The following is a 26,314-nucleotide window of genomic DNA, read 5'->3' as shown; positions in this document are numbered from 1 at the left end:
CCGAGGTTGGCTTCTAGTTTTTTCATTCGTCCGTAAAGAATTCGCATTAGTATTTTGCAACCATGACTTATTAAACTCATAGTTCAGTAATTTTCACATCTGTCAACACCTGCTTTCTTTGGGATTGGAATTATTATATTCTTCTTTAAGTCTGAGGATATTCCACCTGTCTTATACATCTTGCTCACCAGATGGTAGAGTTTTGTCAGGACTGGCTCTCCCAAGGCTGTCAGTAGTTCTAATGGAATATTGTTTACTCCCAGAGCCTTGTTTCAATTCAGGTCTTTCACTGCTCTTTCAAACTCTTCACGCATTATCATATCTCCCATTTCATCTTCATCTACATCCCCTCCCTTTTCCATAATATTGTCCTCAAGTACATCGCCCTTGTTTACATCTTAAGCAGCTAGAAAAAAAAAATTATCTTGCAGAAAATGAATTAATTATATTGATTGATTTTGTTGAGAATTATTCATTTGGTGTTCGGGATACTGTGCAAAGATTCCATTGGGAGAAATAGTCAGGCCACATTTCATCCATCTGTTGTCTATTTCAATGGCAAAGAATGTCAGAGTATTAGCATTTGTATGGTCAGTGACTGTTCTGTCAAGATACCATTGCTGTCCGTGCTTTTCAAATAAAGTTGATAACATGTTTAAATACAGACTGAATACATTAAGAGCATTTATTACTTTACTGATGATTCAGTTGCTCAATATAAGAATCTCAAAAATTTCATCAATTTATGCCTGCACGAAAAGGATTTTGGCATCACTGCCAAATAGAATTTTTTTTGGAACAAACCATGGTAAATTGCCTTGTGACGGCATTGGGGGAACAGCAAAAGGACTTGCAGCCTGTGCTAGTCTGCAGAGGGCCTTAGGTAACCACTCCATATGATTTATTCAAATTCTGTGATGATAGTATTCCAGGTGTAAAGCTATTTATGAAGCAAAAGAAGAAATTGAAAAAATCCACCCAGATCAAAAACAAGGTTTATCACGGGACATCCAGTATCTGGAACGAGAGAAAAACAATTAATTGTGATCAGCTCAGAATAAGCAGAGTTCCGATGATGCTACTATATTCACAGTTAATGCCTTCGAAGCAGATGAAGAAATTCCAGCTGTCTCAATTCAAAGTTTACACCCAGGACAGTATGTTACTTGTATGTATGGCAATTTTTGGTGGATTGGAAACACAATGAAGTTTCACATGAGGGTCATTCCATGTCAATTCAACCAGTTTGAGAAAATGTTCCAGCTGATAGTCTCAAATTTGGCTAAAATTTAGCACACCGATGCTACCTAGTGTGGAACACTCATGTTCCCCTGCCAATTAGTTCCAGAATTATGGCTTGTGAAAAAAGGTGGTGTGACCCGGAAACTGCAACCCGCGTCTGGCAATATATCTTCAGACCCAACTTCAGGTCTTAATAACTTTGGAACTATTCCACACAGTCCAGTGACATTTTTACAACCCAGTAACATCCACTTAGAGAACACACACTATGAATCAAAACACCAACAACATATTTCTGAGGAAAAATAAAAAATTTCAAAATGTGATTAAAAAAATGTAATACGTTAAAAGGTACATATTGTAGGTGCCCTCTATGCCAAATATAATTCACTCAAAAAGGGTATAATTTTTTTGTGGTAAGCTTAATGTGGCCTAAACACACACAGAACTCACCATGCCCATATCAGTCACACAAACAGTTACATGCACACGAAAATACAAAAATTTGAAAAATTACCTGAAAAACGTGGCTTTTTGAAGTGTGGTAATACAAAAGGGACAAGTGATATCCAAGCCAAATTTCAAACACTGCATAAGTAGACCATAATATAATATGTGGCAAAATTTCAACTTGTTATTGCAAGGCATTTGTGTACAATAAAAGTTGACAGATGTATTTGGTTACGTTTCTTTTAACATGATTTAGCAAGTAATAGTGATGATGCAGACGGCTTGTTTCAGATAAAGCTGCAGCAATTGTTGGGAACCATTAGGCAACAGAAAGTTAAACAATGGTAGTTTTCTTGCAGGAACAACAAAGGAAACAAGCAACAATTACAGGTTACTCATGTTTTTAAGATTCTAGTTCAGACTGGTCAGTACTGTTGTGGAAAGACAGTATGGAGGCAGAAGAGTGTACTAGTAGTGCTTTTGTTCAAACAAGTTGCAGTGTTGGTAGAGCACAAGCATCTGAATGTCATAAAACAATATATGGAACAAAATGTGCTATTTGCTGTGTACTGTATGATCTGGACGAATCGGACCAAGATTTGTTGCTATGGAGATCCAGGATACACCGTGTGGGAACAAGAATTACAGTTCCAGGAAACTTTAGTGTTTATCATCATATGAAAGTGTTTCTGGATAAGTATTCTTTCCTACAAAGAAGTTGTTTTGATCCATTTCAGACAGTGAAGTGAAGTGTAGCCTCAGAGAAATTGATATAAAATCAGTATTGAAAGTGAATCAATGCATGGGACTTAACATGAAACCAGGACAAAAGTTATGTTCCAGGTGTGTTACACAGCTAAAAAATGAAGAATATTCTGATAATTTACATGACAGTGATGAAGAGTATCAGCCACCTACAACAGATGAGCAATTAAATATTTCAGTGACTGCTCTTGGTTTGTCTCCCATGAAGACACACAAAGTTGGGAAAAGAGACAGGCCCAGCTATGGTAGAAGAAAACTACAAGCAGCTCAAATGCAATTAAAACACAAAATAGCTGACACACTAATGATGGAAGAGGAAGAACTATCTGCTCGAAAGGAACAGAAATCATGCTAGAAATGCTCTGATTTGGACAAAATTGTGCACGATTTGAAAGAAAAATGTGCCATATCCACATGCCAGAAAAAAGTAGCTATTCTTACCTACACTGCAAAGGAATTCAATGTTTCTACATATATGGTAAAGCAAGCTAGGAAAATAAAAGCAACCCAATGAGTGCTTCCATAACTTCAGCAGGCTCAGGGTAAGCAATTGAGTTCAGAAATAAAGATGCTAGTGTCGGAGTTTTATGAAAATAATGACTACAGCCGAATAATGCCTGGAAAAAAGACTATGTAACGGTGAAAATGGGAAATGTACGTGTACAGATGCAAAAGACTGTTGCTATGCAAAGTAGTTGTATCATCTTTTTCCAATCTTCGGCCAAAATGGGTTGTGCCTGTAAGTGCAAGGGGCACAATGCTTGTGTATGTGAGACCCATCAAAATGCTAAGCTGATGTTTGCTGCTATAAAGGATTCTGGTCTGGATTACAAAGGTGCAATGAAGCTGCTAGTGTGTGACATCAGCTCCTACCAGTGCATGATACACAGGTGTGAAAAGTGTCCTGGTAAGGCAAATCTTGCAGAACACATGAATAACAAACTGTATGGTGAACTCCTTATGGATGACGATGAACTTGTTTCTTACTAACAATGGATGCACATGGATCACACAAGTCTTGAAACAAAGCTAAGTACAGTGGAAGATTTTGTTGAAATGTGTTGTCAAAAAATGGACAAACTGACCACACACAGCTTCACAGCAACAGCACAATCGGCTTATCTCCAGTTTTGTAAGGATAATTTGAAACAAGATGAAATTATAGTAATACTAGACTTTTCTGAAAATTATGCATTTATAGTTCAAGGTGCCATCCAAGGACATTTTTGGGACAACATTCAAGCAACTCTCCAGCCATTTGCAATTTACTATAGAGGTGAATCAGGTGATGTGTCTGTCATGAACCTGTGCCTGTTTAGTGACTGTTTAATTCATGATGCCATTGCAGTTCATGCCCACATTCGCACTGTCATGGCATATGTGAAAAACAAGCTGCCTCACATACGTTTTGCAAAATACTTCAGTGATGGGGCAGCTAGTCGGTACATAAACTAAAAATCTCAAAAATTTATGCATGCATTACCATGATCTTCAGATTCACGCAGAATGGAATTTTTTCGCAACATGTCATGGTAAAAATGTATGTGATGGTATTGGTGCTACCATTAAGTGCATGGCATCACGAGCTAGTCTGCAGCACCCTACAGGAGGTCACATTCTAACACCTCTTCAATTATTTACCTGGGTACAGAAAAATATCTCTGGCATACAATCATTCTATGTTTTGAAAGATGAGGTGAAATCAGTCGAAGAGTTGCTAAAAAGCAGACTAGAACACGTTAAAACTGTTGCAGGCACAAGGAGCGATCATCACTTCTCTCCAGTGGACTCTGACAATGTGCACATGAGCAGACTGTCTGGTTATAATTATAGGTTCATGCACAACATGTGTCTTCACAGTGTGTCTGACTCAGGATTCAGAAGCAAAAGCAGCAACATACAACCAGGTTGCTATTTTATTGCAGTTTATGATGACAAATTGTACTTAGGATGTGTTGCAGAGTGCTTTGCAGCAGAAGGTGATGTATTTGTGAACTTCATGGCACCAGCAGGACCAGCAAGATCATTTCATTGGCCACGTTTGGCAGGCAGGTGTTGGGTTCCTTTTGAACGTATTCTTATGACAGTTCCAGTTCCTACCACAGTGTCACGAAGCCAGTACAATTTGCCACTCAATGTACAGAGTACAGTAGCTAAAGTGTGGGAGAATTTCTGTTCGAAGCACAATTGACTGGTTTTTAGCAGTTAAGGTGCAGTCAACATTAATGATAGGTTGTGTTAATCTGTCCATATGTTGTTGCTTAGTGATGAAACAGTTGTGGGAGAGGATAAGAAGAGGCCGAACAGTTTACAATATGTTTTTACAAAATTGTGTTGTGGAACAATGGCCACATCACCAAATACATATGTCAACTTCCATTGTACACAAATGTCTTGCAATAACGTGCTAAAATTTCGAGATATATATCATTATGGTCTACTTATGCAGTGTGTGAAATTTGGCTTGGATACCACTTGTCCCTTTTGTGCTACCACACTTAGAAAATCCACGTTTTTCAGGTAATTTTTCAAATTTTTGTATTTTCGTGTGCATGTAACTCTGTTTGTGTGACTGATATGGGCATGGTGAGTTCTGTGTCTGTTTAGGCCACATTCAGCTTATCACAAAAAAATTTATACCCTTTTTGAGTGAATTATATTTGGCATAGAGGGCACCTACAATATGTACCTTTTAACGTATTACATTTTTTAATCACATTTTGGAATTTTTTATTTTCCCTCATAAATATGTTGTTGGTGGATTGATTAATGGAGTGTGTTCTCTAAATGGATGTTACTGGGTTGTAAAAATGTCACTGGACTGTGTGGAATAGTCCCAAAGTTATTAAGACCTGAAGTTGGGTCTGAAGATAGATTGCTAGATGCGGGTTGCAATTTCCGGGTCACGCCACCTTTTTTCACAAGTCATAATTCTGGAACTAATTGACAGGGGAAACTAATACTTTGTACACGAGTGTTCCACACATGATAGAATTAGTGTACTGAATTTTAGTCAAATCTGAGACTATGAGCTGGAGCCCCTGGTTGAACTGACATGGAATGACCCACGAACAACATGTCCTCATCACCTTTATGCACCCACATGGTCATGCCTGTTCATTCCACTAGTTGACTGCTAAAAATACCTCTTGGATTCCTGAGCAACATATCTTCATGACTTTAGAAGCCCCATCATCATCATCACCAGGAAGACAATACAGTTATCCATGATCTGTCATTGACAAAATTGTAGAAGTGCTTAACGAAAAGTGGAACTGACTCTTTAGTATTTTTGTTCTGCAAATTTGCTGTGTTTTGACTATATTTGTTTTTATGTCGTGTGTTAAACTAATGTTTGAAACTGACTTATACACTTCAATAAAAATAATTATGGGACTTAATGAGCAAAATATTTGACTTTTCAATCTTCTTGAAGTGCTAAGATAACAACTTTTGAAATGTATTCTTACTCGTCAAACTGAAAGATCCAGGAATTAAACAATATTTCTTTCAAAGCGTAAAGCATTCTTTTTCCAGCTGTAGCAAGAAAGAGGTTTGAAGAAAACGCAGTTGAGATATTGTCCCCCCAAAACACCCTAAAGTTATCAATTAGAAAATTTTGGCCAACTTTGCAGGTGCATTTCTTTTTATCTGGGCATCCAGTGTTAATTACATCTGGTCGATATATAGACATCATAGATATGAATAACCCTCTGAAGTTTTGGTGTGATTGGTCCATATGAAAAGTAGCAGTGGTTGGTCAAACCATGGCTCTCAGAATAGCACAACGAATTTTTTAGCCACTTTAGAGGCTTGTATCTATATTTAGGTAAGGCTAAATCCCTAATTTTTGCCACGGTGTGATTCAGCATGAAAAGTTGTCTGTGTATATTAAAGCAAATGTTTGCTAGACTTTTAAAAAAGCCTAGCAAACTTGGCACATTTGCACCATTGTACATGATGTGGAGGTGAGTAGCCTCTCTTTAAAATCCCCTAAGAATTTAACCACTGAAGATACTGAACTGAAATTTGGTATGTAGCCAACAAAGACCATATAGAACCTCCACACAAAAATTCATTAGATTTGGAGATGGTCGAGTGGGGGCCTCTGGCTCTTGACATGGAATGACTCTGGTGTAAGAGTAATACATTTAGGGAGTTGGAACTGAAGAAAGACCCAAAAGACTGCCAACTTTCCTCATTAGTTGCCTCAGGAATCCCATGTACTTGTCCTCTTCGACCTGGAGAAGTGACGGCCACTTATGGACAGGGTGGTGCAGATCTTCTGGGCTGCAGCTGCAAAATGTGATTCTTAATTCCTATTGTTCTTAATTCCTATTGTTGTGAAAACGCACAGCCTACTGTAACCTCAGATATTTGCCATTGAAAATGTTTTACCTGTTGCCATCTCATGGCACATTGTTGAATAAACACACTTGAATTAATTCAACTTTAAATAGGATTAAATTTTTATAACGAAAAACTCATTTCACTGTAGAACAGATAATAATCAGAATCCTGTTGCTCTCTCTCAGTAGGCCAGTGAAAGATAAAAAAGCCCCTTCCCTCTTACCTAACAGTCAGTGTGCTGTCATTCTTGGGTTATGCTGGTTCTGAAAGTAGGTTCTGCTACTGTCATTCCAATACTTAAACACCTGATTGACATTCTTAATCGTGTGAAGTTGTATTTTGGACTTAAAGTACAAGGATTGGTTCTACTGAACCCACATATATCAGATGCATGCCCTGTCCAGTAACTTACTGATCTGCATGACATAAGTGTGCAAACTTGAAGAGAATAGAACAAAGAATACTTATTTTACAACAACATTAGTTTTTGGGGTGTAGGTTGTGGTGATAGCATGGGCTGAAGTCTGGGTTCGGCTGGAAAGTGACAGTTTGGTTGAGAGTTAGTGAAGCCTATGAATTTTTAGGTGTGGTGAAATACTGATCTGTAGGGTAACCGGAAGTCTAGGTTTGTTTGAATGGTAACAGTTTGGTTGTAAATTGGTAAAGGAGTGTTTTGGTTAATCCCAAGTGTCCACTTAATAAGCCCATACCTCTGACACATCAGAAATTTGGCTGAAATGTAGTAGATAATGCATTCATACATGGTGTTATACCCTGATATTACTGATACAAACCATCAGATTTTAATTTTTTTGTGATTAAATGATGCTATATCTCTTAATTGGCCTTATGCTTTTTCTACACAACTTTGCTTAATTGAACCGAGATATGCCCTCTCCAACTTACTGTTTTAGTGCACTTGTTATTTAGCCATCTACCTCAACTTGTGCGGTTCAAGACTCAGACCTTCTCCTTGTAGTGCCAGTTTATTTTGCGAAGACTCAGAAGTGTTGTGCTTACGTCTGCCTTGGCTTCATTTACAGAGTCAATAAATTATTTACTTGTAATAATAAGGAATTTTCTAAGTATCATTAATATTAGAAAGCTTTTAGAAAACTGAGTTTCTCAGTTTGTTTAAATTTTACGTGATTTTGTATTGTTTCTCTGTAATTCGTCTTTCTGCTCTTAAGATATGTGAATGTATATGTAGTTGGAAGCTGTATCAAAATTTCTGCTCAGTTAATAATTTGTTATTTTGTTTTCTTTTTGACCAGACAACTGATTTTTTAAAATTGGTTACTTACGTATTCTGTCATTTCTGTTATTTGCGCAGTCCAAGCTGCAACTCAGCATTGTGACTCATAGGAGTGAGTATAAATGGGAAATGCCTTTATGGTCACTCTCATCAGCTACCGTGCGATGTGTCAGCATAGTGTGTGAGAGTTGTATTATTTCAGCATCCGTTTTTACGAATAATTTAACAGCTGTCATAGACAGTGTGCTGATGAGAAGGTAATGGGCATTTACAAATGGCAGCATTTCTGAATTGCTGAATGTTAGGTTGTGTGAAGATGAGCCTGGTGCCAACTGGCAGAGACCAGACTTATAGCCATTACTTATGTTCAGAACCAATCTTGAGCAAGCTTCTAGAAGCAGTTGATGTGCCACAAATACTCTACATTCCCTTGGCATGCTGCAAAATTCACCCTGGGCATTTCCTTTCTCTTGGTTTGCTAGTTTTGTTTCCCTTTCTTCTCCAGTCAAATTATATTCTTTGCAACATTTGTTGTTCTTTAATGAGTCTTTTCCGTGTGTTAAAAGAAATGCACATTTCCAAGAATGTTTTTGTGGAAAAGAATTCCCTAGTGATGCTTAGTTTGCCAATAAAACCTCTTTATCCTGTTGAGCTGTATATCATCTTTTTCTTGGCCTTTTAGGTATTCAGTTTATGATGATGATTTGGGTGTTTCGTTGCATAGTTAAGTTATAATCTTACAAAAAAGATGTTAGGGAACTATATAACATTTTTATAAAAATGTTTTACCTGAAATTGGTTGGTAGCCTACATTGTAAATTGTGCTACAAGATGTACATTGTGATGATGCTTACCAGTATACAAAGTGACATTAATTCAGTGTTGCAATAGTTTATAGTTTGAGTATAATTTTAATGGATCGAAACTATGATGTGCTTCAAATAACGTCATGGCGGACATTATTATTGTGGTATTGTTTTTTGTTTATGTGAGACATCTGTAGTGTGAATGGTAAGGTCACTTCTTAATTTGAACTTTAAAAAAAAGTTAAGATAATCTTAAATTTTATTAATTAGTTTTCTTATACATTTGACTTACTGCTATGTGTATTGATGGTGTTTGGGAAAACAAATATACGTTTTTGGAATGTGGAGCATTTAGCAACCACATAAAAGAAAATATAAAAAATCTTGATTGAGATTGTCACTCTGCAGCAGAGTGTGCGTTGATGTGAAACTTCCTGGCAGATTAAAACTGTGTGCCAGACCGAGACCCGAACTCTGGACCACTGCCTTTTGCGGGCAAGTGCTATACCATCTGAGCTACCCAAGCACGACTCGCGCCCTGTCCTCACAGCTTTAATTCTGCCAGTACCTTGTCTCCTACAGGAGAGCTTCTGTGAAAATTGGAAGGTAGGAAATGAGGTACTGGCAGAAGTAAACCTGTGTGGATGGGGCACGAGTCATGCTTGGATAGCTCAGATGGTAGAGCACTTGCCTGCGAAAGGCAAAGGTCCCGAGTTAGTCTCAGTCCGGCACACAGTTTTAATCTGCCCGGAAGTTTCACAGAAGAAATCTTTTTCTGTAGAAACAAAGTTTGATAATTTTTAGCATGTTTTACTTGCAGGATCGTGATGAATATAAATTTCAACTAAATGACTGCAAAAATAAAATAAAAGAACTGAAGGAGGAGCTTGAAGCAACAAGACTGAACCAGACACAGCACAATATATCCATAGCAGCAGATTTATCACAAATCAATGAAAGGGTAAGCAATATATTGTCATAATTTACACGTGTTCCTGCTAACAATTAGTGTATAAAGTAGGTTCCTTTCCTTGCAGCAGTTGCAAATCCAGCAACTGTATCAAAAAATTGATAACATTTGAATATTCTTATATGTGAATGAATAAAATTAGTTAATTTGCTTGTAAACACACAAGCTCATTTGGTGGTAGGATTTTAGGTTTAGAAAACTTTTGCGTTCATAACCCTATCCCTTGTTTGGTGTTAATTCACATTCTAAATATGGTTACAGAATTACTCTTTAGTGGTAAAATTAAGCCACAAAGAACTCGAATAAACTAGTGTAGGACAAGTTTCCCATCCTAGACAAATGTAAGGTAATGCTTTATTGCTAATGACCTCAACACCACATCCAAGTTGAACACTAGTCTCCTTGAAATAGGGCCATATACACTAAATAAATACCCTTCAATGGTATAGTTAAGAGATAAGTAAATTTGTTCTGTTTTGGGCACTAAGTTTGCTGCTGATCATTCCTTTTCTGAAACTTCAATTTTACTTGTACACCATTCCTTTTTTAAAATTCATAAATGTCCTTAATGTATAATCCATTCCCATTTTATATTAAAATTCATAAATGTTTTTAATGAATGTGCCACGACAACAAGAAAGTACTTTAGAAGCCTGAAATAACGCAGTTGTTGGGGGACATGCTTCCACGTTATATCATACCAATGGTATATTGAGAGTGAACTGTGTAATGACAAAATATGCATAGAATATTAGGAAGAACACACAATGCAATATTATATATGCTGTACAATAGTATATTTACATTTAAAGAACATTAGAAGTAAAACATTTCAGAAATTTATCAAAAAGGGTACAGAAATTAGACGAACTTTGCTCAAACGTCAAACAGTAACACAAGTCTCAATACGGTTTATAAAGTATACTGTCACCTACAGTACGATAATTTACAGCACTACCTGTAACCTACAGTACGTCATTATTCTGCTGCTTTAAAGAAGTCAGTTAACTTTCTTTGGCAGGTCATTTCACCCAGTTTCTTTAGTGCTTATTGTTTTGTGCTCATCTTGTGCAGCAACTCAGTTCGATTTGGTTCACTCTGTTGCTCCATACACATTCTCACTTTGTTTATATTATCCAATATTTTGTGTGTATTGGGAACATCATCTATACTTTCTTTTTTAGTTTCTTCATTGCCATCACTGACTGCTTCACTAATCTCATTTCAAACAGCATCAATAATCTCATTGTCATCTATGATCTCCAAAATTGGTCCTTCATTATTGATGAATAACCAGTGGTTGAAGTATTCTAGATCAATATTGCACTGTAGAACATCACATGCAGACTGGATGTCGCCACTATTGAAATCTATGTCAATACAGTGTACATCTGTTCATTTTCTTCAATTTAACATTTTTTCCAGCAATTCCTAATAGTGGTTGGACCAATGCTTTGCCATGCCAAGCCTACTGAATGTGAAACACTTAGAATTTACAGATTTCTAGGCCATTTTCTCATCTGAATTTAATATTCAAGCAAGGAATTCACTGCGATCAAGAGTCTCAAATGCTCGTATGATGCACTGATCCAGCAGCTGAATTAATTCTGTCATGTTTTTTTGGCAAAAGCAAAGCTTCTATTTTTCCATATTCTGATTGCAACACATCAGCAGGTAGATGAGCTGGAGAGTGATGGAGGATTAGTAGAGGTTATTCTCTGAGCTTGAGTAACCGTAGGTGCTGTCTTACTGATGGAACAAACTCTTCTTGAAACCAGTTGGTAAAACTGTCACACATCATCCAAGTATTCTTTGAATGCCTGTAAGTGAATTGTAAGGATGACATGTTTACTTGCTTACCTTGGTCTCTTACTTTCACCTGTTTTTCAGCTTACTGCTGCCCAATTTATCTGTGACAAGGAGGGGGGTTATTATGTATACTCATTTTCTAACCTACCCCCCGCCCACGTGCGCGTGCACACCCACGCGCAGAGTTTTGGTTGGAAGCAATTGATAGTAAAGCACTGTTCAATCACAATTATACACTTGATGGTCATTTAAATGTTCGTCTACCATTGCTTTATGTAGAATTTCAGGAAACGAGCAGATTCACTGTTCAAAGACCTTCCTTCTCCTTCAGCGGTTGTTTCGTGAACTTCATAGTAACATTTCAATCTTAAAATCTGTCACTCAATAGCTATAAAATCTTTGTTGCCATGTAAATCAAAGCTGAAATTTTTCAGCTTGGGCTCGCAAAATGGCTCTCACCTTCACTTCTCTTTATTAAAAACTGCCTTTAAAGGCATTTGTCAAGTTCACTTGCCTTTTCTTAGTTTAGTCAATCTTCTGTTCATTCCCACACTTCAATAGTATTTAAAGAACTTGGAAGTTTATTGTCTTCTTTCACTCATCTGCTGATTGTTGCTTCAGGTGTACCAACTCACTTTATAAGCTTGCTAAAGTTTCATCATTCTTCACATAATGAATAATTTTTAGTTTATCATTCACAGAATGCACTTTCTGTTTCTGTGACATCATAACAAGCACACAGAAACCTAGACAATGAATGAATAATTTGATCCACATGCTGGTTATGCTGATTTAGATTATTGCAAAGCACTATGGCATAGTTACTATGTTGACCGTGTCGCTATGTTAACTGAGATGTGTGTATTCAAAGCTTCTGTCCAGCAATGATCCTGAGATGACAAACCAAAGGTTGGGTTTAATTAAAATAATTAGTGAAATATTTTACGTATTTCAAACTCAAATGGAATCAGAAGTTTTCAAAATTTGATCTAAAAAGGTTGCTGACTTGAGTGAACAAAAATGACATCAGAATTAACTCCAAGTAGTCCCACTGTCCTTTAATCCCTTTACAAAGAATTACTGTCAAAATCTGAAAAATGCTGGAGGGAATTGTTCGATTTTTTTATGGTGTGTAGAACATTGAAAACATTGCCTTTGTTCGTCGGTGTATTAGCTAGTTTTGAGAGAAATATTCTGAGATTATGGCAGTGAGTGCTATAAAGTGAACTGATATTATGTGTGTCTCTGGATTAATTGCAGAGACAGAGAAATGTATCAAATGTGGTGGTGAAATGAATATGCAGTCAGTCTGCGCGAGCACACTAAGTACATAGATCAGTGTTTTTTACTTAAATCGTTGGAGAAGGCAGGTGGATCATTGTTTATATGTGATTGTGGCACGTTCAACTTGTTAATAATCAGTGATACACCTACATCTCCCCATGATTTAATTAACAAACATTGATCCACTCTCTTGGTCTGCTCTCGCAGATAGATTGCATAGCAAGACAGAGCAGAAAAATATTTTGGTGCTCTTTCGAATGTATTGGGGGTTTTGACACTGTCCTTGGTTTTCAGATAGTAGCACAGTGTAAACAGCTGTGACTCAAACAAAGAACAATTAATTTTATAATCCTCATTTACAGCATCACGGCACTCTTTCTTCTGAATGTATTGCTTCAAAACACGTGGTCTGCCTGCAGCTCTCATTGTCCGTGTAACAAACGGCTGGCACACCTTCTTTTGTTCCCATCATACCTCAAGGCAAGTGCGGACAACATTCCTGCACAAAACCACTTAAGCACTCCAGCGACCCTATTCGAGACTTATTGGTAAAAGATACTGAAATCATACATATGCATAGTCTCTTTAAAGTGCACACAACTTTGTCCAATAGCTAGAAATACATCCAACAGTTTTCTACTAAATGTACCTGTATGCTGCACAACACTTCGTTCATATGGCGAGTAGCGATATAGCCATACAAAAATTATACGAGAAAAGACTCAACACTGCTTACTACGGTACAGTGTGATCTGTGAAGACCAACTAATAATACGCACCAATCAGTCTGTGACCAGGAGGTGTTTGATTAGTGCATAACTGATTGCATGATAATATTGTCAGTCGTTCCCTCAAAATACATTGAAACCTGTATTTCATTCTGTGGGAACACACACTATACATTCAGAATCTTGCTCCTGATTATGTTCAACTGACACGCTTGAAATGCATTATTGAGGTTACTGAAATGCCACAGCGTATCGTATTTAGTGCACATTCATACTTGTAGAAGAAATACACGAAGGGAAAGAAATAAATGGTATCAACAAATTGTCGAGGGAACTATAAAGTTGAGACACAGAATTGCTGACCAAGTTCTGTATTCAGAAAGTGAAAAATTTAGTCCTGCCAGTAGACATATGTTACACTCAACCTATCCTACCTTTCAGAACTATTATTTCCTTCCTCTGGGGTGAGAGAGAGAGAGATAGATGGGGAATGCATACAAAGGAGGGGCAGTTCATGTAGACTTCAGGATGAGACGGTTTCACCAATTATGAAGATGAGATGAGACAAAGATGGAGAAAGGGATGTGTCATAGAACATGAGGTCAAAGATAGTACATTGGTAAGCACAGTCCCAGCTTCAGTCCGGTGGTGGTGGTGGTGGTGGTGGTGGTGGTGGTGGTGGTGGTGGAGGGAGGGGTAAGAATGAAAAGGTGAGAGATAAAAATGTTTTTAGAGGAAGAAGAAAATAGAAACTAGTTGTTGTAAAACTAAGAAACTATCTTTTGCGTGGTTTATGTTCATCATCAGGATTTCCTTCCAGTGAGCCGGGTAGGAACTTGGTGAAGTATATGCCTCCATTGGTTTCTGTCCTGGTATAACTTTTCCCTCTCCACTACATGTCATGTTACTCCTCTCCTCTTGAGATCTTCCTTAATCTGGCCTGTCCATCTCTTTCTAGGCCACCCAATTGGTCTTCTTCCTGGTACCTCCATCTCCGAATACTGGCGTGGCGTTAGTCGGGTGCATTCGCTTCACATGACCGAACCACTTCAATCTCAGAGCACTCATTCTCTCCTCTGTAGTCAATGTTACCTGCAGGTCTCTCTTTACATAATCATTCCTGACTCTCTCTCTCTCTCTCTCTCTCTCTCTCTCTCTCTCTCTCTCTCTCTCTCTCTCTCTCTCTCTCCTAGTTTTTTGTAGAGCTGACCTAAGGAACTTCATTTCACGTGCTTGTATTTGACTCTCTTCTCTCTTATGACACAAGCCTCTAGTCTATACATCATGATTGGCGGGAGATAAGTTTTATACGTGATCTGTTTGGCTCTTTGAGGGACTTCCTTGCCCCAGGTTAGATTTCGTTGTTGGTGGAAGACGCTAGATCCTTTTGTTATTCGGTTTAAGACTTCTAGTTTGGAACTTCCATTGCGTGATATGATGCTACCCAGATAATTGAAGCTTTTCACACATTCATCCTTCTCCCACCTCCAGTATGATGTGACAAGGTGTGGATGCCCTGTTCATCTTCATTGCCACTGCCTTGTTCTTTCTCACAGTTAACTTGAATTTTTTTAAATTTTGTGTTCCATTAATCTAGTCTCCTCTGAACCTCCTGCGATGTCATCAGCAAAACCAGAAGCATTGAGACCTTCTTTTTCTTCTTCTTCATCCTTGATTTTTTTCATGACTGTGTCCATAAGTGTAATGGAGAGTAAAAGGGATAGCAAACTGCCTTGCTGAACACCTCTCTTTGTCTTAAACGATTTTGATCTTCCACCTCCTACATGTACACTGCTCTCAACCTTTGTACAGCATCTGGACTTTTTAAATTAATGAATCACGAACATTGTTTTCTCAAGCATTCCCATATTTTATCCCTTGGTACACTGTCATATGCTTTTTTCAAATCCACGAATATGACTATAAACTTCTTTCCTTTTTCCCAATATTTCTCCATTAACTGATGGAGGGAGAAAATGAGATCTTTTGTTCCCCTATTACTTCTGACCCCATGCTGTTGTTCCTCTAATTGGTGTTCTAGAATTTTCTGTAATCTTTTTTTTCTAATGATCTTTTCTGTTATCTTAAGGCAGTTTGATAACAGTGTGACTCCTCGGTAGTTGGTGCATTTCTTTCTACTACCTTTCTTGTACAATGGTATTATAATTCCTTTTTTCCATTCATTCGGCTCTTTGTTTTCTTTCCATGTCACCCCCAGTACCCGGTGTAACCATTGTATTTTGTGGATTCCTGCGGCTATAATCATATCCGCTGTTAGCTCATCTACTCCAGCCGCCTTCCCACTTTTCATCTGTTTTAGGGAATTCTTAGTCTCTAACAGAGATTGGATCCTGCTCTTCCTCTAATTCAATGACTTCGGTGTCACTTTCTTGTGCACCTTCCTCATTCAGTAAGATTTCAAAATAATTCATCTCTTCTCTGATACCTTCCATGTCCCTGATAATATCCCCATCCTCTGTTTCAACCTCTATCAGATCTTTTACATTTCAATAACCCATATAGCAGTTTTTTGTTCCCATTGCTATCCTGCTCTAATTTCTGGGTGAATATTCCCCTCTCTTGTCCTTTACTTCTGTCACAATTCTCTTTGCCTGGAGTTTCTTTTGTCAGTATTCCTTCTCCAGTGTTGTCACCTTGTGTTCATCTTTTGGTACCAGCCCCTAGTTTTGTTTTCTTTTTTTCAAACTCTATGTTCTCCTTTGCCATATTACATTTTTAATTGCATTTTTTACTCTATCATTCCACCAACTGGTTTCTTTGTCTTTCACTTTACCCTTTGTTTTGCTGCATATCTACACAGCACTGTTAACTATTGATGTTTTAAATAGGTTCCACTCTTCCTCTACACTACCCTTTGTTTTTGGAAATTTTTGTGCTACTAGATTTTGGAAACTTTTCTTATTTTTTTTTCTTCTTTCAACTTCCACTCCTTAATTTTTGGCATTCTTTGTATAGCATTCAAACTTTTCATCTTATAATTTAGATCAGCTACTAGTAACCTGTGGTTGCTATCCAAGTGCTCAGTTGGTATGACCTTTTTTTGCCTATAACTGTCTTAGATTTGCCATCCCAGCCATATCTAGTAATCTTATGGCTATCTTGTTTCTTGAAGAATGCATTCTTCACTAAAAGATGATTCCTTATGCACAGATATAGAATTTCTTCGCCCTCAACATTTCGTCTTCCATATCCAAAAGGTCCCATCACCTCCTCATATCCATTCCTATCTGTGCCGATCTGAGCATTCAGATGCCCAACTATCATAATGTTATCTTATCTTAGTTGGTCTTCCAGTTGGTCAAGGAATTTAGTTTATTTCCTACTGCACCCTTGCTGAGGTGCATACTTGGGGTATAGGAAAACTATTCTTTCCCATGGTCACTCTTGCTCCAATTATCCTTTCACTTACAAAGCTCACATCTGCAACTGGGACAATGTCTTTGTGAAACACAAACCCCACTCCATTTTTTGCCTCTTTATTGTGACCCTGCCAGTATAATTTGTACCCACCTCTCAGCAATTTAGAGTTTTTCCCCTTCCACTTGGTCTCTCACAATCCAAGGATATGAATCTTTCTCCTCTCCATCATGTCTGAACCTCTTTAGTGTCTCCTGTCAAGGTTATTACATTTAGTGTTCCCACTCTCAACTTGTTTTTGTCTTTTTGTTGGGTTCTAGTTTTCTGTTCGTGTTTAGTGTATCTTCTTGCATTCCTCGGTTATTCTTCACGCTGTGAAGAGCTGTCATTCGTTCCAGGGGAACAAGAAGTGCTGTCTACATTAAGTATTTTTAATCTGGTGCTTGTTCTTTGATTGAAAGCAATGATAACTTTTTCTCATCTACTGGCCTGCTAAGCCTAACACAGCTGAGGAATTTCTTTCAGGGTTAACTTCCTCAGCCCTTGAAGATCCCTTTTTACCACAAGGTAGTGGTTCCACTCCTCATTTGCCCTTAGGAGGGGAAGGGTGCCTCCTCCACTAGCTGCGCCGTACCATAGATGTTCTTCTCCACCGTAGCTGCTGTTAAGGACTTCAGCGTATCCCTGGCAAGGGTTTGTAATGGTAAGGAAAACGAGACGTTTAGGATAGGATAGGAGACAGGCTAATATAGGTTGTTGTGGGACAGACTTCGTCTGGCTCCTCCCCTTTGGCCTGTCCGGCATGGCATGGGTGACTCTGCTGGTAGCTATGCTACTGCCAGCATAGCCCTCCGGATGCAGAGCACGCAAATCACCTCGTCCACACAGCTAGTGCTACGTTAAGGCAGTTGCAAATAATAATTTTTTGTATACAGAACTTAAGTACTGGTTACCGCTTCTGTGTCGTTATTTTAATGAAAGGTATTGTGAGGTTCTGGCATGAAGACTGCATTAAACAAGATAATTATGATTTTGATACTGATATTCCAGTGTGATATAAAAAACTTTAGTCCAGGTAATTCTTGATTTATCATCTTCAGTTGCCCAAAATTAACAAGATCTTTCAGATGAGATCATAATAGTGCATTGTATGTATGGATATTCCAAATAAGATTTTGATTTCGAGATTGATGCCATCACTGCCCTTTCCTTTTGTAAAGGCTGACACTAAATTTAGTCTTAACATTGTGACAAATATTTTACTTTGTCTACATTTTGAAAACTTTTCCAATTGCGTTTCAAACTAGCTTCATGCTTTTACTGTCAAGTGCAGCAATGGGTTAATGTGTAAGACACACCTAATGGCACTGATGCCTTCTCTGATTGCATCCATTGCACCAATATGCAAAACATATTCAGTGTTACATGCAGTTATTAGGGGACCAGAACAGATGAAGCAGACATATTCCTTCAGTGCACTCCATGCTGCTCAGTGGCAACATCTGAAAGGCAAAATACTTGTAGTAACAGCAACTGCATTTAGTGTCACTAATTGAAGGGAAATGACCCACCTCTAGAAGACTGTGGTCTTTGCCTCTTTAGCATATAAGGGGAAAACAGTGTAATTCTTCACAATTGGTAGAGTTAACTTCTGTAGACAAGAGTGGTGGTAAGTCAGACCTCAATACTCTTGAAGTAACATGTATAAGGCGCACAAACAAGAATTTTCTGTACAGACGATAGAGCAAAGGCAGGTTGCTTAGTGAGCCGTTTTCCACCTTGGATGATAGCAAATGAGCAAGGTACAGTTTTTCTTGGTGCCCTTTATCATCCCCCCACCCAACAGCTCCTCATTTCTCCAACAGTTGGAGGCTGTATTTCTTCAATCAGTAGCGAATAATCAGTTGACCTCATGAAGTTGTATCCATCATTTTTATTTGTAAATATTTCTAGTTAAAAGTAGCATTTTGAATGCTTGAAGTTATTTCACCTCATGATTTTAAAAAGAAAGACATATTTTCTCACTTTATTAATTAATGGAGTATGAATGCACCTGGTTATTAGCTCAGTACAAATCTAGACTTATAATAATGCCATGAATTTCATTTTAATCATGCAATTTGATTTATTCAGGACATTATAAAAAGAAATTCTGTGCAACTTATTGTGTCTTGTATGAATGTGTTGGTGTCTGTTCTTTTGGACTTGTCTGAAAGAAAAAGACACCATGCATTCGTATAATTAATTCACCTCGATGGGCTGTGAACCCACAACCTTCAGTGTGGATTTACAACAATGGCAGACATCTGATGGAAATCTAGAATTAGCAAGCATGGAGGACGTAGAACGAGACTGATAACACTTTTTCCCTTCCATTCCATTCCCTTTCCTTTCTCTCCCCCTCGATTTTCAGTTTGTATAATTATTGCATCTTGTTACATAGGAAACACTGGAAAGTTTATGTGCCCTAAGAAACAAAAATATCAAACAAGTTTCATTAGGAATCTGGCATATGGTCAGAAACAGAATTAACATACGAATTTCATGCAGTGGATCATCATAAAAGGTAAAATTGCGAGCTGTGATTCCAGCATGGGAAGTTGTACTAGACCTATCTAATTTACAAAGAGTGGGTAAGGAAAGCTAAAGCACTGACATTATGAATGATCCATTTCAACACCCCTCTCCCTCCATCTCGCCAGATCTACACATATGCCTCTCCCTCTGTAAAAAGGGATGTGGCTCTTGTGGGATGCATGCATTTTGTGATCAGTCATAACGTGTTGTAGGTAAATATTGGTGTCATAAATTTACGAGGGGCATTTGAAGAGTCCATGCAAAATATAAAAACTACTTAAGAGTTTGGGGTAAACCTTTTTTGTTTTTCGACATAGTCTCCTTTTGGACTTATACACTTTGTCCAACGCTATTCTAATTTGTTGATCCCTTCCGAATAATAGGAATTGTCCAAGTCTGCAAAATAGCTATTAGTTGCTGCAGTCACCTCCTCGTTTGAATAAAAATCTTTGCCCCACCAGCCATTTCTTCAAATTGGCGAACAAATAGTAGTCTGAGGGAGCCAAGTCTGAAGAATAGGGGGGGATGTGAAATGAGCTGGAATCCTATTTCCAATAATTTTGCGACCACAACTGCTGAGGTGTGTGCTGGTGCATTGTCGTGATGGAAAAGGACTTTTTTGCGGTCCAATCTCCGGCGTTTTTCCTGCAGCTCGGTTTCCAAATGGTCCAATAATGGTGAATAATATGCACTTGTAATAGTTTTACCCTTTTCCAGATAGTTGTTGAGGATTATCCCTTGCGAATCCCAAAAGACAGTCGCCATAACCTTCCCGACCGAAGGACTGGTCTTCACCTTTTTTGGGGTGCAGATTCTCCCTTGGTAACGCATTGTTTAGATTGTCGTTTGGTCTCAGGAGTATAGTAATGTATCCATGTTTCATCCACAGTGACATAGCAACACTTAAAATCCTGTGGATTCTTCCTGAACAGCTGCAAACCATCCTTGCAACACTACACTCAATTCTGGTTTTGGTCAAGCATGAGCAATCGCAGAACCCATCTTGTGGATAGCTTTCTCATGTCCAAATGTTTTTGCAAAATATTATGTACCTGTTCATTCGAGATGCCCACAGCACTAGCAATCTCACACACCTTAACTCTTCTGTCATCCATCACCGTATCATGGATTTTATCAAAGATTTCTGGAGTCATAACCTCCACAGGGCATCCAGAACATTCAGCATCACTTGTACTCATGTGGCCGCTCCGAAAATTTTGAAACCACTTATAAACTGTTCTAATCGAAGGTGCAGAGTCACCGTAATGTTTATCAAGCTTCTCTTTAGTCTCCTGAGATGTTTCACCTTTCATAAAGTAATGTTTAATCACCACACTAAATTCTTCTTCGTCCATTTTTTGACAATCACTAGACTTCCTTGATTCACATGAATGCCAAACAAATAAATAGACAAATATGGCTGAAATGTGGTGTGCATTCTTTCCAAAGATGCTACTAACTAAACATCACCTCGATACGCACCGGTGGTGCCATCTCTCAGACTTTGCGTGGACTTTTCAAATGTCCCTCGTAAGTAGCTGATTAATAATAGTAAAATCAAAATGGAAAAATATATGCTTAGTATTCATTGGTGTGTATATAGGTCACCTGGAGCACTAGTTGATAGTTTCTTAACTACATCCATAGGCCACCTGATCCATAACTTAGGAATTATGGTAATTAGCTCATAAGCAGTAAGTACTCTGACAAAAGAAAATGTAACCATTGCAATGCAATCTGAAAAGGGATTGCAGCAGAGAACAGAAGAGCATCTTAGAACCCATTCTCCTTTCTTCATTAGGGTCATGTGGGGGCTCACGTTCCAATATTAGTTCTTAATGTCAGTTACACCTTCCATTTTTTTCTGTATTGCTTCATTAGCTCAGACTCTGTCTTTTGTCATTTGAAAATATTTTACACCACATGCAATGGTGAATTACTTTTTTCCTTTTTTCAACATGCTCTATTACATTGTAAAATCAAGCAATGGAAAATCCAAGATGGAATGTGACAATAATATGGAAAGGATAGTTGCCACTCACCATATAGCATCATAGATGCTGAGTTGCAGGTGCAACGAAAAGACTGTTGGAAGTGAGCTTTTGGCCAACAAGGCACTCTTTTCTCCATGACCACCCACTTGTGATTGTGGTGGTAGACAACCCTTTGTCTTCTGCTGTTAGTAAGGGAATTTGGTTATGATGGGTGGAAATGGGTGAGTGTGGGTGGCAAAAACCATTTTGTCACACATTGTGCTTATGAATAGTGTTTAAAATGTTTTGAGTGGTGTTTCATGTGTCCATGTGTCAGTGAGGGACAGATGTATTCAGAATTTTCTAGAAAGTACCAAGTATCTTTAGAAGTAGATTATTCCAGAATGTTCGTAAAACTTTGAACTTACAGATGACTGAAAATTATAACTACATTATTATAAATAATTGCAATAATTATTAAAAATAGCTGTTAATAGAATCAAGCAATGGAAAATGCGGGATGGGATAATGAAAATATTATGAAAAGGACAGATTGCTACTCGCCATATAGCAGAGAGAGAGAGAGAGAGAGAGAGAGAGAGAGAGAGAGAGAGAGAGAGAGAGAGAGAGAGAGAGAGAGAGAGAGAGCTGCATTTGCATGAATTGATTCAGGTCATCATCTCTCTAAGATTAAAATAAGATTTCTCTCATCTAAAACAAAAAGTACTACCAAGAAAGTAATCAGATACAACTCCACTGCAGCTAATATTACAATAGAAAATATAGAAAAAATAGGGATAAAATTGACAGCGAAACAAGGTAATTGGCATGAACTCCTCGTACATATTACTAAAGCAGCAGAGAAAACTTTAGGACTCTCCAGGAATAAAAAGAGAACATGGTGTAACGAAGTGTGAAGCAGCACTAGAATGAAGAGCTCAAAAATGGAAATGTTAAAAAAAAGACTATTTAGAAGAATTCAGATAACATAGAAGAGAAGTGCCAAAAGTAATCAAAAAAATCAAAAGTACCTTTGAAAAACTCTGCTTATGGAAATACAAGAAAATATTAATAAAAGTAATACCAGAAATTTTTACCAAACTTTTGAACATGTACTTAAGGGGGGTTAGGACGTCAAACAGGGCGACTTGGAGCAGGAGAGACACCACAGGAATTTTTAACTTCCACTGTCTATACTTTTAAAAATAAATTCATAAAACTTTGTCAGAATGACCAGAAAGGATTCAGGATTTACACTTATAGTGGTGGAAGTTCAAAAATATAAGAAAATAATTTATATTTTTACGTTTATGTTTCACATTTTTTTCACTTATCATTGGCTGCATTTGTTGCTATAGGTACACTTTTCTTCATAAGTAAGGGAGATTCTTCAATTAATTTTTCACAGCATACAAACCATACTTACAGATGTATGAAACTGTAGAATTTACCAAGTATATTAAAAACTGTGGTAAAAATTGAGATAATTAACTATAATATTAGAGTTTTTTCCAAACATAAAGATTAAAATGTAACAGCACATTCATTTTTTCATGAATTAAATAATTTCTAGAGTTACTTACATCTGTAAGTGTGGTTTGTATGCTGTGCAAAATTCATTGAAGAATCTCTCTTACTTACGAAGAAACGTGTACCTATAGCAACAAACGCAGCCAGTAGAAAAATGAAAAAATGATGAACACACATGTAAAAAAAATTATTTTGTTATATTTTTTTTTAACTTCCACTGCTATGATAGTGAATCCTGAATCCTTCCTGGTCATACTGACAGTTTTATGAATTTATTCGTAAAAGTATAGACAGTGGAAATTAAAATGTCATGTGGTGTGTCTCCTGCTCCAAGACGGCCTGTTTGACGCCCTACCCCCCTTAAAGAGTATCAAGCACCAACTATGTATTTCAAAGATGAAAACAGCAAAATAGGCTTAAATAACTAAGAAAATTACAAAATAACATCATTTTTTGACACTCTTAAACTGTCCAGTTCCAACAGTTAAGTTGGAGTTTCCAGCAATTCCACAAACTCGAGTGGAAGATTTCCCACCAACAGAGTGAGAAATTTATAAAGCTATCAAATCACTCAGAAGTGGTGAAGAATCTATTACAGCAGAATTATTGAAATGGTCAGAACCAAAGATTACAAATAATCTAAAACTGCTTTTTGAGAACATTTGAAAAACTGAAGAGATTCCAGAAGGGTGGGAAATAGCATTAATCCACCCACTGCATAGAAAGAAAGACAAACAAAATGTCAGTAATTATAAAGGAGTGCTACTTCTGTCAGTGGCATACATAATATTATCAAAAATTCTCCTGGACAGTGTGCAGAAGCTTCAGACAAACAATTGGGAGAATATTAGAGAGGTTTTCAAAATGGATTAGATTTTTTTACTTCAAGTCAATGATTCGCCACACAAAGTTAACCAGCAAAACTTGTAATAGTGTTATTTATTGATATCAAGATAACATTTGATTCGATAGACAGAGAGACAGTAGATAAAATCATTAGAGATGGTATAAAGCCAAATTAACAAACATAATTCGTGAAACTCTATCAAAGATCATGTCTAAATTTAAATTTATGGAGGAACTGTCTCAGCAATTTGAAATAAAAACTAGGGTTAAAGAAGGAGATGGTTTATCATCTTTACTGTTTGACTGCATTCTAGACAAAAATGTGAGGATCTGGAATTTGGAGTTAGTCACAGAGTTTAACCAATAATTATAGGAAGGAAACCAAATGGAATTAAGGTAAACTGCTAGGATTTTGCAGTACTTTCAGAAACTCTGACACACGCAGTTATTCAAATAAATCTTCTAGAAGAAACGGCAGCTAGAACGGGTCTCAAAATTTCAGCTGAAAAAAGAAAATTAATGAAAAACATAAATTGTTACCAAAATTCATAGAAACACAAATTGGTAAAATAGAGTGAGTTAGTAAATTGAAATATCTTGCAGACACTATACAACAGAATGAACTAGAAAAATTTGCATTAGATGTAAGTGTTAACAAATGGGAAAGAGCGTATGGTTTGACAAAGAATATTAACAACAAGAAAATGCGTATCTAGAGAAACAAACCCAAACGCTAGACCACACTAGTATGATCATAATGTTTATATGGGCATGGGTGCCTAACAGTGAGCTATAAGCTAGACAGAATAGAGATACTTGAAAGACAGATAGAAAATAATCAATGCAATACAAACTACAGATGGCTGGAAAGTAAGAAGTAGTGAGATCTACAAAAACTTAGAGAAAATATCAGAAGTAATAGCTAAAAGGAGCTTAATATTTTTTGGGCATGTCTAACAAATGAATGAGAACAGGCACAGAACACAAATATTTCTGTATTTCTGGAAGAAGAAATCGACAATAGGATGGATTATAGAAATAAGGAAAGCTCTAGAAAGAAACACCATAAGGCAGAAATCTTTTCAAGAATAAAATATTAAATTTAGAAGGCTTCCAATGCAGAAGAGGTAAGAAATTGGGAACAAGATGAGCAGAAGAAAGGAAAGGACAATATGGGGAGAAGATTGGAGTACTACTGTAAAAACAGAAAACGTGGAAAGAGGACGAGTTGAAGTTGTTACTGGATCCTTATTGGTCAATATAAAAATAAATAATAAAAAAAATCAGCAATTGCTGTGAATATTGAGAAGGTTTAACTGAAACCAAAAGCAGTTACATTGCCAGTAAGCACAAAAATGCAAATAATTTAATTGTTGGCATATGGGACACAGTTAATAGCTTTAGAGCAACAACTAGCAAATGCTACAGTGAATTCACCACTAATCACAATAGGAGTCTTAAATGACCCATGCAAAATTGTAAATATGTTCAGTGATTATTCTCATCAGTTAATAGTGATTTCGCTCATAAATATAAAAATCTTCAGTACAGTTTCAAGGGCAATCTCTCGAAGGACAGCTTATTTCTAGCTCCCACTGATAAGAGAAATGAGCAACTTCATTTTTCATTAAAATATTTTATATCTGCAGGACATGTTGATAAAACTTTTCTGCAGTATTGAGAAACATCATTGAAATAGGTGCCTTTGCAGAAAGTCTAAAAAAAATGGCTCTGGGAAGAAAGATGACAAAGAATAGAAATTTAAGGCCAATTTCTGTTTTGCCAGTCTTCCCTTAAGATAATAGTAAAGGTGATCTACAACAGAATCTTAAATTGTATAAACAAATAAAATTTAATTTTTGAAATCAAAATCAGGAGATCAGCAGATTAGTCTCTTGAAGAGGTAAGAAGTTGTCTAGAAAACAAGAAATGTGTATATCCCATGATCTCGAGAAACTATTTGACTGTCACTGTTTCAGTATTATCAGATAAATCACAAAATATTGAAATTAGAGGTATTGTCTATGGCTTGATGAAATCTTAAGATAACAAATTGGAAACAGTCGGTAGTTATAAAAACAGCAAGTCACGTATTATGGTCCTAAACCACTAGCATTACTTAGCACATGCCTCAAGGTTCTTTACTTTTATTGCTACTCTTGGTTGTATATGCTAATGAATTAAAGGCTATTCTCTCTCTTATGAAGTAGCTCCGTATGCAAATGATGCATCTGTTCTTTACAATCACAAATCCTACTATAAATTAGAGATGTGCTGTAACAATGGTTTAAATAAAATAGCACCGTATTATGAAGGAAGCCATCTCAGTGTAAGCACCAGCAAAAATCAAC

The 26,314-nt window shown here is 37.1% G+C and overlaps 1 protein-coding gene across 2 annotated transcripts in view; it reads left to right on the top strand.

Moving 5' to 3' along the window:
* The window catches only part of LOC126183381 (centrosomal protein of 112 kDa-like), a 152,602-nt gene that overhangs the window by 17,782 nt on the left and 108,506 nt on the right, over positions 1–26,314 (top strand). For both annotated transcript variants that reach the window (XM_049925328.1, XM_049925317.1), the window contains exon 3: positions 9,689–9,829. In XM_049925328.1, coding sequence (XP_049781285.1) covers positions 9,689–9,829 — 141 coding nt within the window. The remainder of the gene's footprint in view (positions 1–9,688; positions 9,830–26,314) is intronic.

The sequence above is a fragment of the Schistocerca cancellata genome, chromosome 1 (genome assembly GCF_023864275.1).
Source record: "Schistocerca cancellata isolate TAMUIC-IGC-003103 chromosome 1, iqSchCanc2.1, whole genome shotgun sequence".
In the NCBI taxonomy this organism is placed as follows: Eukaryota; Metazoa; Arthropoda; class Insecta; order Orthoptera; family Acrididae; genus Schistocerca; species Schistocerca cancellata.
The sequence above is the reverse complement of the archived record's forward strand: the minus strand, read 5'-3'. Positions and strand labels throughout refer to the sequence as shown.